Genomic DNA, 12,055 nt, shown 5'->3' on the forward strand with positions numbered 1-12,055 from the left:
GGTACCTGTAGGAGAAAGGCCCTGTGAGAAGTTGGCAGGGTTAGGTGCTGGGTAGAGGAGTCTGCAACAGCTGAGGTGCCTCTCTAGATCCTTGGTGGGACTCTCTCCTCAGGATACCTAGCTGGGTCCCAATGTCTTGTCCCCTACTCATGCCCTGGGGCTCCTTCCAGGATACTTTTGTCCTTTTCCATGCCCATAGGCCAGTACAGGTCTTTTTTCCCCGGGGATCCTGTCCTAGGTCTCTTCATCTCCCTTCCAACTCCCTGGGTCCTGTAGGCCTCTTCCTCCCACGTGTATGACCAGAGAACCAGATAAAAGGACTATCATAAGTGGGTGGGGACTACTTGTAAGACCCAGGAGGTGCTGGGAAAGGCCAGGACTGGGAGAGGGAAACACATTTCAAGAATGAGGACAGCTCTGCTCCCTCTCCATCAGAGAGGATGACGCTCAGTTTCTGAGGCTCACCAGACACTTCACGATTCTCAGAACTGCCAGCCCCAGACCCCGCCCCCAGGGAATTCGGGGGAAGCTCCCTCCAGTCCCCACCCTGCACTCCTGGGGTAACATCTGGGAACTAAGCCTTCCCAACACATACCTGCTCAGACTTCTGCCCAGGCCAGACCCCTCTTTCTGCTTACAACTCTGGGTCTTTGGAACAGACACCCCCTGCTGGATGCATGAGTCAGACCCCTCCTGCCGGGACACCTGGATCTTGGGCCTGACTCCTTCTGCCAGGATGTCTGGGTGTCTGGATCCCTAAGTCAGACTGCTCCTCCTTTAGGACACCTAGGTCCCTGTCCCAGCCACCTTCTGCCGGTCCAACCTTAGATGACCATTAGTTCCTCCAGGGCCTTGCGTCCCTGTAGGAGTGACTGCTCAGCCCCGCTGGATCACCCCGCTGATGGCGCTCAGCACCCGGACACTGGGTTCCACCTGCTAGCCCAGAATCTGGGTTCCAGGTCTTGACCTCTGACCCTGGCCCACCCCTGGGAACCTGACTGCCGGCTCAGTGGCCCAGCATCCTGAGTGCCCTCCCAGACGCCTGGTGACCGCGGTGGGGACCGCTACTTACCTCTAGGGACTAGTCACGGCCGGGCCGCCCGAGAAGGTTCCACTCGGGTCTGGATAGCGCAGGGTGTGAGCAGACCCCGACAAGCCCCCGCTGCCGCGGGAGAGCGGCGTGAGTCACCCCTCCCCGCCCCGCCCCACCCCACCCCCAGCCACCGGTTAGGTGACGTCAGTGGTTCAGCTAACCAATGGGAGCGTCGCGCTGGAGCGCAAAGCGCGTTGCGCGGCATAGTAATAAGGTCTCGTACCGCCTGCTCCCCCATTCATAAAAAGCAACCGCGGCTGCGGCCCCGCCCCTCACGATTCGGCCTGCGCTGTCCTTGACGCGGCGCCCTCTACGGGCAGCAGATTTTGGGGGCGCAGGTGGGAGAGCCTTAGAAAAGTCTCAGAGAGGCTGCGGAAGATGTGGGGGAGTGCAGAGGCAAGGGGACCCGGATAGGCTGTGGGATAATGAGACCCTCGGGTGACAGAGACAGGCTGACGAAATTCAGGTGACGGAGACCAAGTGATGGGGCTGAATGGGCGTCCCCGGTGAGGATGACGGGGTCCCTGAGATGACGGTGACAGGAGCACAAGCAAGCAGGAAGGTGGGTGGCAGTGACAGTATGAGAATGGTGACAGGATCTTAGGGGATGGTGGCTGAGGAACGCTGACATAGAGAGGGAAGCCCCCAGGGCAACCATAAGAGTGTGAGGGAGACTCTGGCCCGATGGAGTTCAGAGATCCCAGGGTGACAGAGGCAGTGGCAAGGGAAGATGGGAATGTGCAGGTTTTACTTCGGGTCACTATGACCCCTGTCACAAGTACTGAGGTGACAAAGTTACTTAAGTGATGAGGGTTGTGGGGTCCTGGAATAAAGCACCCAGGTGACTGTGGTGAGTGGGCCCAGGGTAAGTGGGGCAGGGTAGAGGGTCTTTATTGGCAGCGATCAGGCAGGTAAGCTGTGGCCAGGACAGGTCTCCGTGATGCGGAGGCTGGGATGAGAAGCCTGGCGAGCTCACTCGTGTGTAAGCCTGATAGCACCCTCAAAGCATGGAGGGTTGGGCCTGGTGAGATTTCAAAACATGAATTATTTATTCAAGGGGTCTGGAAAGCCAGCAGTGTGCTGTGTCTGTGGGGGGTGGAGGGCACTTCCTCGAAGCAGCTGGAGAGGGGAAGCCAGGAAGAACTTGGAAGCAGAAAACCTGGCAGCTCAGTTACAGAGCAGGCCCCTCTCAACCTTCCATCTCAGGCATCCTGGCAGATAGGGCATGGAGAAGGAGCTCCATCTTCCCAACTCTGTCTGTCCTTAGTCCCAGATGTCTCCATATGGGACAGACATGGCCAGTCCTGGGGGAGAGGAGCTGGCTGCTCTTCTTCCCTCTCTCTAGCCTTGAACTTCATTAGAATTATCTAGGTCCTGAGGAATAGGGGAGAGGGTAGGGATCAGGTTTGAAGAAACCAGGGCGGCCCAGATCCCAGGCCTCACCCACCTTCTCCCCAGCACATCACCACTGCCGTTCTCACAGTGAGTGTAGGGAAGGAGGAAGGTGGTGCCAGGCCAGTGGCAGGGTACCTGGGAGGAGTAGAGGGCTGGGCTGCAGAAGAGAATGCACTTCAGGTTGGATACAGTAAGTTAAGGGTGCTTCGCAGGTGGAAGTGGTCAAGAGTGTAGACTGGATTCAAACCCCAGTTCCTCTATTTCCTAGCTATGTGACTTTGGGTGAGTTTCTTAGACTCTTTTTGCCTGTTTTCTCATCAATAAGATAGGGATAATGTTAGTATCTGCCTCATAGGATCATTGGGAGGGACCTGGCATGTTGTCAGCACTGGCTGTCTGGGCTTCCAGTAGTATATCTGGCAGGAGGGGACACCCAGGAGGAATAGGTATGCAGGTAGTAACTGAAGTTCTAGGGGTAGATGACATCACCTAGGGGAGGGAGCAGAGAGAGAGAGGAGCCTCAGGGAATCCCACCATTAAAGGTACAGACTGGATGACAGTGTTCCTGTTCCTGGTCTGCACTGGCTGTTCCCTCTGCCTAGAACCCTTCACTTCTTAAGGTCTCTGCACCCAACTCATCTCTTCTCAAGCAGACTTTCCTGGCTTCCATCCTATTTTAGCACTCTCCTACAGTGCCTGGCCTGTCATAGGTGTTCAACAAATATTTTTTGACTGGCTAATTAAACTAAAAGGCAACATCTAGAGAAAGAGAAGGAAAACAGAGAGTAGTAATAACCATGGTGTCAAGGAAGGTGGGGGTGTCAAAGAGAGAGACTAAAGAGCATCATTGCCTTAGGACTCAGGTATTCATTTTCTCTCCCATCAGAGCTGGGTCCCAACAGCTGTCCAGATAGCTTCAGACAGGGGTGAAAGCTACTGGGATGTTGGCAGGAAAGGGATATACAATAGACTGTATTCTGCTATTCTGAGTGGCAGTGCTAATTTTTTTTATAGTTTACTAATTATCTTTGGAAACACTGCACAATTATCACAGATGAAGTTATTGCAGAATCTTTACTCCCTCTGTTTGCACCAGTATTGGCCTTTCTCATAGCTGTGACCTTCTATACTCTGGCATTTCATTCACTGTCTTCTTACGGTCTTTTTCTTCTCCTGAAGACCATCCCTTGCAAGCTTGTGTTTGGGTTCACTATTTTCCTTTTTAAAAAAATTTATTGACTGAGTTTAGAGAGAGAGAAGAAGGGAGATAAATATCAATATGTTCCTGTATGTGCCCTGACTGGAATCAAACCGACAAACTTTGTGTATCAGGATGACACTCCAACCAACTGAGCTATCTGGCCAGGGTGGGTTTATTTTTCTTTACATAATTCAAGGAATCACATATGATGTCAAAGCCAGTTGTTTTACCATCACCAAAATGTGTTTTGACTCCAATATAGAGATGACATATGGTGTGGTCTTGTACATTCTGGCTAGTTTGTCCCAGGGGGAAGGACATTGATGACCATGTTTCCATTGAAGTAGTTAGTTGACCTGAACTTCCTGATCCAGCCAGTTACTGAGTCATTCATGGTGGAGGTTGAGCCTCAGGCAGCCAGGGAGGAAAAGAGTGCAGTGATATTTCTAACCCTGAGAAATCATGAGATCCAAGAGATTCCAGTGAGCCTATGGATTTTCACGTGCACACTCTCATGCTCCCACCCCACCCCATGTCAACAGGACAATTAAGGCCATCACAGCCAACCAAAGATATGCTGTCAAGAGGAAGAAACAGCCTGACCTGTGGTGGCGCAGTGAGATAAAGCGTCAACCTGGAAATGCTGAGGTCGCCGGTTCGAAACCCTGGGCTTGCCTGGTCAAGGCACATATGGGAGTTGATGCTTCCAGCTCCTCCCCCTCCTTCTCTCTCTCTGTATCTCCTCTCTCTCTCCCTCTCCTCTCTAAAAAAAAAAAGAAAAGAAAAGAAAAAAAGAGGAAGAAACAGCCCTTCCTCCTCTCTCCTCTCATGCCCCCTGCCCTACCTCCTTACTTCTTTCCACTATCAACACCCTCTCCAATCTTTCCCATCTACCAGGTACCAAAACAGAGCCCAGTGTTTACAACAACCTTACATTCTAAGTTCATAGGTGAAGTCCAGAGAAGAAACTTTTGCCCTAAATCACAGTATATGACAGAGCTAAGATCTGAAGCCAGGGCTATCTGTGACTAAGTCCAGTGTGCCTTCCCATTCTAGCCTAGACTTCACCATCTTCCCCAGAAGTATCCTTTGACCAGAACTGACAATACCTGCAGTTCCCCAGGTGACCACCAGATGGCTGTGAGCACTCACTTCCAGGTAAGAGACTTCCTTCCTGTGGGCCTAAGGCTCTCAAGGAAGGTTTGTGTGTGTAAGACACAAAGATCCACACAAACTCCTTGTCTAAGCCCCAAGAATCTGGGCATTGTCAGTGCACACATTCTTAGCACAGACCCACTCATTCATTCAGCCAGTATTCACTGGCAGTTCCCTAGGCTTGGGTTTGATTGGCCATATCAACATTGGCATTTTCAACATTCAGAAAATATTTTTTGGGCATCTGCTATTTTCTAGGCATTATTCTAGGCATAGAGCAGACAGCAATGAACAAAAATCCCTGCTTTCTTCATGAAGCTTTCATTCTAAGTGGAAAAGATGGACACTCAACAAATAGATACTTAAACGCTGGCTGGGTAGCTCAGTTGGTTAGAGCATCTCAGTTGGTTAGAACAAATCTCTCTCTCTCTCAAATCTATCAATAAAAAATTTGTTTTAAAAGATTTTATTTATTGATTTTATGTGGGGGGTGGCGGAGCAAGAAGTATCAGCTCATAGCTGCTTTACTTTAGTTGTTCATTGGTTACTTCGCGTATGTGCCTTGACCAGGCAAGCCCAGGGTTTTGAACTGGTGATCTCAGCGTTCCGGGTCAATGCTTTATCCACTGCACGACCACAGGCCAGACAGTAAAAAAAATAATAATTAAATAGATACTTAATATGATATTGATTAGGGAGTGCTTGAGAGTCTCACAGACCAGTGCGTCAGACAGACAGTCACAGCATGGTACAGTATGGTTATATAATAAACACCTACTTAGCCCTATGTGTGCAGGGAATTAACTATGGAAGAAGACATATATTGTTCCTGCCTTCATGGAACTTACAGCCTAGGATACAAATGAGTAATTTGGCACATGTTCTGAAGGAAAAAGGAGGGGGCATGACATAGAATAAGCAGGAGACCTCTTTAAAGTAGGGAGGCCATGGAGTGAGTCATTTGAAGAAAGAACAGAAGAGTTTCAAGGAGAGGGCCGAGCAAGTGCAAAGTCTCTGAGGAAGGAAAGGGTTGATGTGTTTGAGGAATAGACAGGAGGCTAGTGTGTTTGGAGCTGAATGAACTGAGAGGTAGGAATTGAGCTCAGAGAAGTAGACGGGGGGGGGGGGGGAGCTCATGAAAGTCATGGAAAGCAGTGAGATGGGAACCATTGGTGGGATTCAGCAGGAGAATGATATGATTTGGCTTACATTTTCAAAGAATTGCTCTGACTGCTGAGTGGAAAACAGACTAGAGGGGAGAGCAGAAGGAGGAGCCTACCAGGAGGCGTGCATTTACCCAGGCAAGAGATGGTGAAGAGGCGAGGGCTCTGGTGTGGGAGAGCAGATGGGTTCAGATCCATCAGCTGGGACAAGTGTTGCAGCTGCTCAGCCTTGCTCTGAGACAGTGACAGAGGGCTTCCTGCAGGAGGTGACCCTTTTGTGGTGTCATGAAGGATTAGTTTGCAAGACAGATAGAGTCAGGGGAGAAAGAAAACACTCCAGAGGACAGAACAGCTATAGGATAAAGGCAGAGGTATAAAAGGCAAGGTGTGCTAGGGAGGGGCTGTCCAATCTTCTTGGAGGGTAGGAAGGCGTTGGGGTGATCCCAAGACATGCCGGAGAGACTTATAGAGCCAGGAGTCAAAGGGTTGTCGAGGCTAAGCCATTATTAACTGGAAGAAACATGGTCAGATCCGAGGTTTCAGTAGAGCCCTGCAGTGAGAGCCAATCTGAGGAATGGCCTGGAGGCTGACAGGAGTGAGACTAGCAAAGAGAGGAAGAGGGAGTAAGACCTAGGAGATATGTAGAGACAAAACAAGGGGATGAGGATTAGACCATGGTTTCCAACTGGGTGACTCAAAGAATGAGTGGGCCTCCATGGGTGGGGAAGAGGGACCAGGCAGTTTTAGGGGCCTGAGGCACACTCAGGTGGAGGTGCCTGGGAAACAGATGGACCCAAAGGAGGCAGAGAGGGAGAGCAGACTCGGGCCTCATGGAAGCTTGGCAACACCCTGATCCCCCCATTGTAATTATGTGCCCCTGGGCAGGTGATGTTACTTCTGGAACCTGCAATTTGGGGATAACAAAACATTAAATGAGAAGTTAAAATTAAAAGTTCTTAGTAGAATGTACATTCAGCTAATAGGAAGGGGTCAATAATTGTTAACTATGTATTATTAGTTACAGGTGTGGCAGCTGGGGAGGGAGCACTGGGCTGGAGAATCGAGATACGCGTATTGTCTTTCAAATAAGAACTGGTGGCAGAGGAATGCCGGAGCTGACCCCAAGAGAGGTAGAATCGGGCTCTGGACCGAACTAGGCGACTAGCGATGAAAATGGGGAAAGAGGGAAAGGAGGAGCAGAGAGGGAAGAAAGAGAGGGGAAGAGGAAAGGGGGAAGGGGAAAAGGACCTTGAGAAGTGGCTGTAGTGGGAGAAGAACCAGAAGAGGTCGGTGCCAGGACAGGACTTAAGGCAGAAGGGAAAGCTGTGAAAAAGCTCGGTTGCCCCAGTAACAGTGAGACCAGTGACTTGGTCAGGGGTACAGTGGGTTGGAGGCAGACATGGTGGGCTGAGGGGCTGAAGAAAGCAGGGTTCAAAGATTAAAGCCAGGTGGGCAGCCATAGCCTAGGAGCGAACTGAAGCTGGTCAGCAGTCGAGGGACCTGGATGGAGTGTACACTTGACAAGGCCCCGCCTGTGCCGAGCTAGGGAGGCAAGAAAGTGACCTTGCATCAAACCCAGATGATGCCATTAACTCTGTGACCTCTAAACTAGTCACTCACCTTTTTTGAGCTTCAGTTTCCTCACCTGTGAAGTAGGGATAACGCGCTCGCTACTCAGCAGTTCCCGTGAAGCTGCTGCTGGGGCACTAGGGACCAGAGCAGGTCCCCTGCTAGTCCTGGACCCCGCCCCCTTTTGTTCTAGCCGCGCCCCAGACCACCGAACCCTGCCCAGCTGACCGCGCCTACTAGCCACGCCCTATACGGCCCCACCCGGCCATCAAGCCACGCCCCTCCTGGATGCCGCGCTGGCCCCGCCCCTGTCGCCCCGGTTTTGTTCCCCACACCCTGGCGGAGACGAGTCCAGAAGGGACGCACCACGCCAACTCTCCGCCGTCCCCCAGCCCCTGCCCCAGCGCCCATGGCCTTGCCGGGACCCCGAGCCTTAAGGGCTGCGCTGTGTGGTGGCTGTTGCTGTCTCCTCCTGTGTGCCCAGCTCGCTGTGGCTGGTAACGCGGGCCGGGGTCTGGTTAGGAGTAGGGGCAGATAGAGCGAGACCTTCAACCAGCCGCCTTGCTCAGGAGCACTCAGGGCTGGGAGGGGATGGGGGTGGAAGGGAACTTTCCAGACGTGTGCAGCGATCCAGGGGTGGGCAAAGGCGGCTCTAGTCGTGTGTGGAGCCTCATATATGTGTATAAGCAGGGAGCTTCAGGTGTGTCTGGGGGAGGCAGCTTCAAATGTATCTGGGAACCCCAGGTATTGCAAAGGGAGAGGTCTCTGGGTGAACGTCAGGGAGGTTCTAGGTGTGTGTTAGCATGTGTTTGCGGAAGCTCCAGGTGTGTAGTGAGGAATAGGGAGTCCAAGTGAGTGTATATGTGCAGAAGGTGAGAGCCACAGTGTTGAGGAAGGGGGCTGCAGCTCGGATTCTAGGAGTTGTTTCCACCCTACTCCCAGGTAAAGGAGCTCGAGGCTTTGGGCGGGGAGCCCTGCTCCGTATGAACATCTGGCCAGCTGTCCGGGGGACCTGCAAAGAGCTGAAGCTCTGTGAGCATTGTGTGGAGGGGGACAGAGCACACAACCTCTCTGGCTGCGTGTGGGAGCAATGTTGGCCCGAGAAGCCAGGTATGGAGTTTGGCCCTCCCCAAGGTGCATGCCCCAATTCTGAACCCCAGGGCCTCAGCCCCTCTTCCCAAACCTCTCCCTTGCACTTTTCCCCAGGACACTGTGTGGACCAAGCTGAGGGGGTCAAGGAAGGTTGCTCTGTCTACAACCACTCAGAGTCATGTTCAGGTAAAGGGGCTCCCACTGGTCTAAGCCAAATTGGGGAAGGGGACTTAGGTGTCCCCAGCCAGAGCTTGCCCTCCAGGAGGAATTTGTCTCTCTCCGGGAGCAGACCATGCCTACGAACACCTGGGTGCAGTTTCAGTTCTGCCTTTAGCTCACCGGAACTCCCTTTCCCTCTCTGGCCTGTTTCCTCATCTGTAAGTTGGTACAGATGGAAGATACAGGACAGGTGTGTGGAGGGGGTAGGGGAGTTAGCTCTTCAAATTTAAAGCATAGTGAGGACTTTGGAGGTTCAGAAGGGAACCGGGGAGGGCATTCTGGAGGAGGTGGCATCAGAGATGACCCTGAAAAGCTGAGATGGAGAGAGGGCACGTCTGGTGGAAGGAGCTACATGAACTAAGGCCTGAAAGTATGTTGGGTGGACCTGGACCTGGGACAGAGGGCCTGATCTGACTCAGAAGTCCAGCGATGGCCCAGGCTGGGGTCTTGATGGGAGTGAGAGGGTGTGAGAGCTGGTTTCTTATGGATTCCCTATCTCTTCAGCTGCCCACCACCACCCCACCTATGAACCAAAGACAATCACAACAGGTAGGTACTACCTTGGGGTACTGGGCAGTGGGAGGACTAGAGGTGCAGGGAAAGGCAGAGCTGGGCTCAGGCACTGACATGCTCTGTGACCTCAGACCTGTGACTTCTCTCTCTGAGCCTGTTTCCACGTCTATAAAATGGATTGAACACCACCTCACATTGTTGCCGTGAGGATTTTATGAAAGGGTATATAGCACCTAGCTAGCTAGTTCAGTGTCTGATACAAGGAAGGTGATCAAGAAGTGATGGTTCCGATCCCTTCTCCCCAATACCACTTCTGCAAACTCAGGACGACTCCTTCAAGGACCTACGCTTGGTCCTGAGCATGTATGGCTCAGATTGCCAATGAGATGTCCACTGTGACCATCTCTTGGTCCAGAGCGGGTCACAAAGCAGATTCCTGGCAGAACAGAGGCAAGAATCCCACCCCTTGGCCCCTACTGCACCTCAGGGCCTGGAGTTCAGCAGGCTTGGCAGGGATGGCTGAAGAGGCTCTTGGTTAATTAAAGCCAGAAACGTGATCTTGGAGGCTGAATTATTGATGGTTCAGCTCGCTCCAGCTCAAGCCCCAGATCCGTCTTGTGCAGCTCATTTCTTCCCTTTTCTGCTTCTCTTCCCTCAGAAAGGGCTCCTGAGCTGCAGTTGGAACCACTCTTTGCCCTTCATGTTCTCAAACCTCCATACACAAACTATACCCTCTGAGAGGTGGACCCAGCTCCCATCTGGGCCCCTGTCCACTGCCCCAGAATGATCTCCCACCACCAGTCCTGCCCTGCCCTGGGCACCTGTCCCAGGGCCTGAAATCGAATCCCTGGTGAGAGTTGATGGCTAATGTGGCACAGCTGGGAGCCACCCAGGCACAGTCTGGCATCCATGAGCCGTAAGGAGGGGCAAGGAAAGAGGTTAGGGAACACTGTGAGTTTGGCTGTCCTGTGAGGTGACTCCGGACAGGTCTGGCCCTCAGATACCAGCTTCTCGCTCTGACATACATCATCTAATCTCAATTTATCCACTCTGTAGGGGGGGTCTAGGGTGTGGGATTCACTTTTTCCTCTGCTCCTTCCTTTTCTAAGTCAGGTCTCTGACATGGGGCAGCTCTAGGGTCTCACGAGTCCTGAAAGGGGACCACATCATCTGTATCTGGGCTTTGAACCCAGAGACCCAAAGTCATAAGGGGTCTGGATGCCCAAGTTCTTGGTACATCTATTGGGCCAGTGTGAGAGAGGGAGTCTGGAAGAGAGCTCAGTTGCCATCTGGTCCATGTGGTCCGGATGCCCAGAGAGGGTATGAGAAGCATCAAGCCCCAGGGCAATTCAGGAGCAGAGCCAGGGCTGGAACCAAGGCCTTGCCCTCCCCAGCTTGGCCCTGTCCCTCTCATTGGGCACCTCCCAGATACCCACAGGATCTGGCCTGGGGCCTCCAGGTGATGTGTGTGGGTCACTAGGGTAGGCCTGGGATCCTGGTCCTCAGTGGCCTGCTATGACCTCCACCCTACAGAGAGCCCCTCTGTCCCCGAAGCCCACACCCCTGGCTTTGACGGGGCCAGCTTTATTGGAGGCGCTGTGCTGGTGCTGAGTCTGCAGGCAGTGGCCTTCTTCGTCTTGCGCTTCCTCAAGGCCAAGGACAGCACCTACCAGACACTGTGAGTACCGGGCCAGCCAGCAGAATCCCGCTCACTTCCCCCACCCCCTCCTGCCCCTTGGATCCCCTAAAGTGACAGTGTACTGTCTTCTCAGTGGGACAGCCTGAAGGGCATTGACTCCCTCTCAGTGTCCCCCATGTGAGCCACATCCCTCTCCCTCCTCCAGTTGTAGGGTTCTCTCTGCCAGGTATTGGCCGGGCCAGGACCCAGCCTCGGCCTGGTGTCTGAGAGCACAGCCTGAGCCCACTTGTCTTTGTTCCCTCATGCTGCCAGCAGGGAGGAGAACCAGTAGGTGACAGCCCAGGCGAGACTTTGGCCTGCAACTCTGTGGCCTTGGGCAGGACCTTGGCTGTGTGTGCAGTTTGGTTTTCCTCTGAGAAGGGGAGCTGCTCGGGGGCCCCCGTGTGCCGTGTGTGCTGTGGGGTGGGCCACTGCAGCCTCCATTAAAGTGTTTGCTCTTCCAGCTGCTGCCCGCTCTCTGGGGTGGGGGTCTTCGGCCGGCTGGGGCAGGGCCACCGCCTGAGCGCCCTCTTTGTCTGGCCTCTGCAGAATCTGACCCCCTTCAGGCCTGGATTCCACACTGGGGGGAAGGAGGATGAAGAGGCTGCCCTCTCGGCCCCCTTATGGGCACTAGGGATAGGAAAAACTTTGGCCACCAATTTCTGGCCCCTGAAGGCACCGAGCAGTCTCAGTGTCCAATACCTGACATCCTCTCCTGTCTGGGCCTGGTCCCTGCAGCTGAGAGCATCCTTCAACCACTTCCTGTCTCATCTGTCATCCTTGTGGGCCCCCTGCTGGCCCCCTGCTTGGCACTGGGTCTGTGTGCCTCTTCCCACCAACTGGGCCTGGGCACTGCCCCCAAATAAAAGAACTCTTCCCAGCACTGTGCTTTGTGTCCCATGTCTTGAGCATGTGGATTGGATGGGGTGGAGGTTTGGCCACTGTTTCTCCTTAAGGAGAATTTAGACTTGGACTGT

At 53.2% G+C, this 12,055-nt stretch overlaps 1 protein-coding gene across 3 annotated transcripts; it reads left to right on the plus strand.

The window, feature by feature from the left end:
• The first annotated feature begins 7,928 nt into the window (after positions 1-7,928).
• Positions 7,929-11,951, plus strand: CD164L2 (CD164 molecule like 2). 3 transcript variants are annotated; one of them, XM_066265117.1, is made up of 6 exons: positions 7,929-8,073; positions 8,519-8,686; positions 8,783-8,854; positions 9,392-9,436; positions 10,934-11,078; positions 11,628-11,951. In XM_066265117.1, exons 1-6 carry the CDS (start codon positions 7,986-7,988, stop codon positions 11,632-11,634), a joined length of 525 nt encoding a protein of 174 aa, XP_066121214.1. In that variant the 5' UTR covers positions 7,929-7,985; the 3' UTR covers positions 11,635-11,951. The 3 variants fall into 3 exon arrangements, with proteins under 3 accessions (XP_066121214.1, XP_066121213.1, XP_066121215.1); XM_066265116.1 differs by lacking the exon at positions 11,628-11,951 and adding an exon at positions 11,355-11,429; XM_066265118.1 differs by lacking the exon at positions 11,628-11,951 and having other exon boundaries at positions 10,934-11,082.
• Positions 11,952-12,055: the final 104 nt, after the last annotated feature.

This window comes from Saccopteryx bilineata, chromosome 3 (genome assembly GCF_036850765.1).
Source record: "Saccopteryx bilineata isolate mSacBil1 chromosome 3, mSacBil1_pri_phased_curated, whole genome shotgun sequence".
Lineage (NCBI taxonomy): Eukaryota > Metazoa > Chordata > Mammalia > Chiroptera > Emballonuridae > Saccopteryx > Saccopteryx bilineata.

Bases quoted from the DNA above. Each gene is read 5' to 3' on its own strand.
- CD164L2 (XM_066265116.1), top strand. From the start codon at position 7,986: ATGGCCTTGCCGGGACCCCGAGCCTTAAGGGCTGCGCTGTGTGGTGGC. The intron at 8,074-8,518 runs GTAACGCGGGCC...CCCTACTCCCAG, and splicing joins TGCCCAGCTCGCTGTGGCTG to GTAAAGGAGCTCGAGGCTTT. The intron at 8,687-8,782 runs GTATGGAGTTTG...ACTTTTCCCCAG, and splicing joins ATGTTGGCCCGAGAAGCCAG to GACACTGTGTGGACCAAGCT.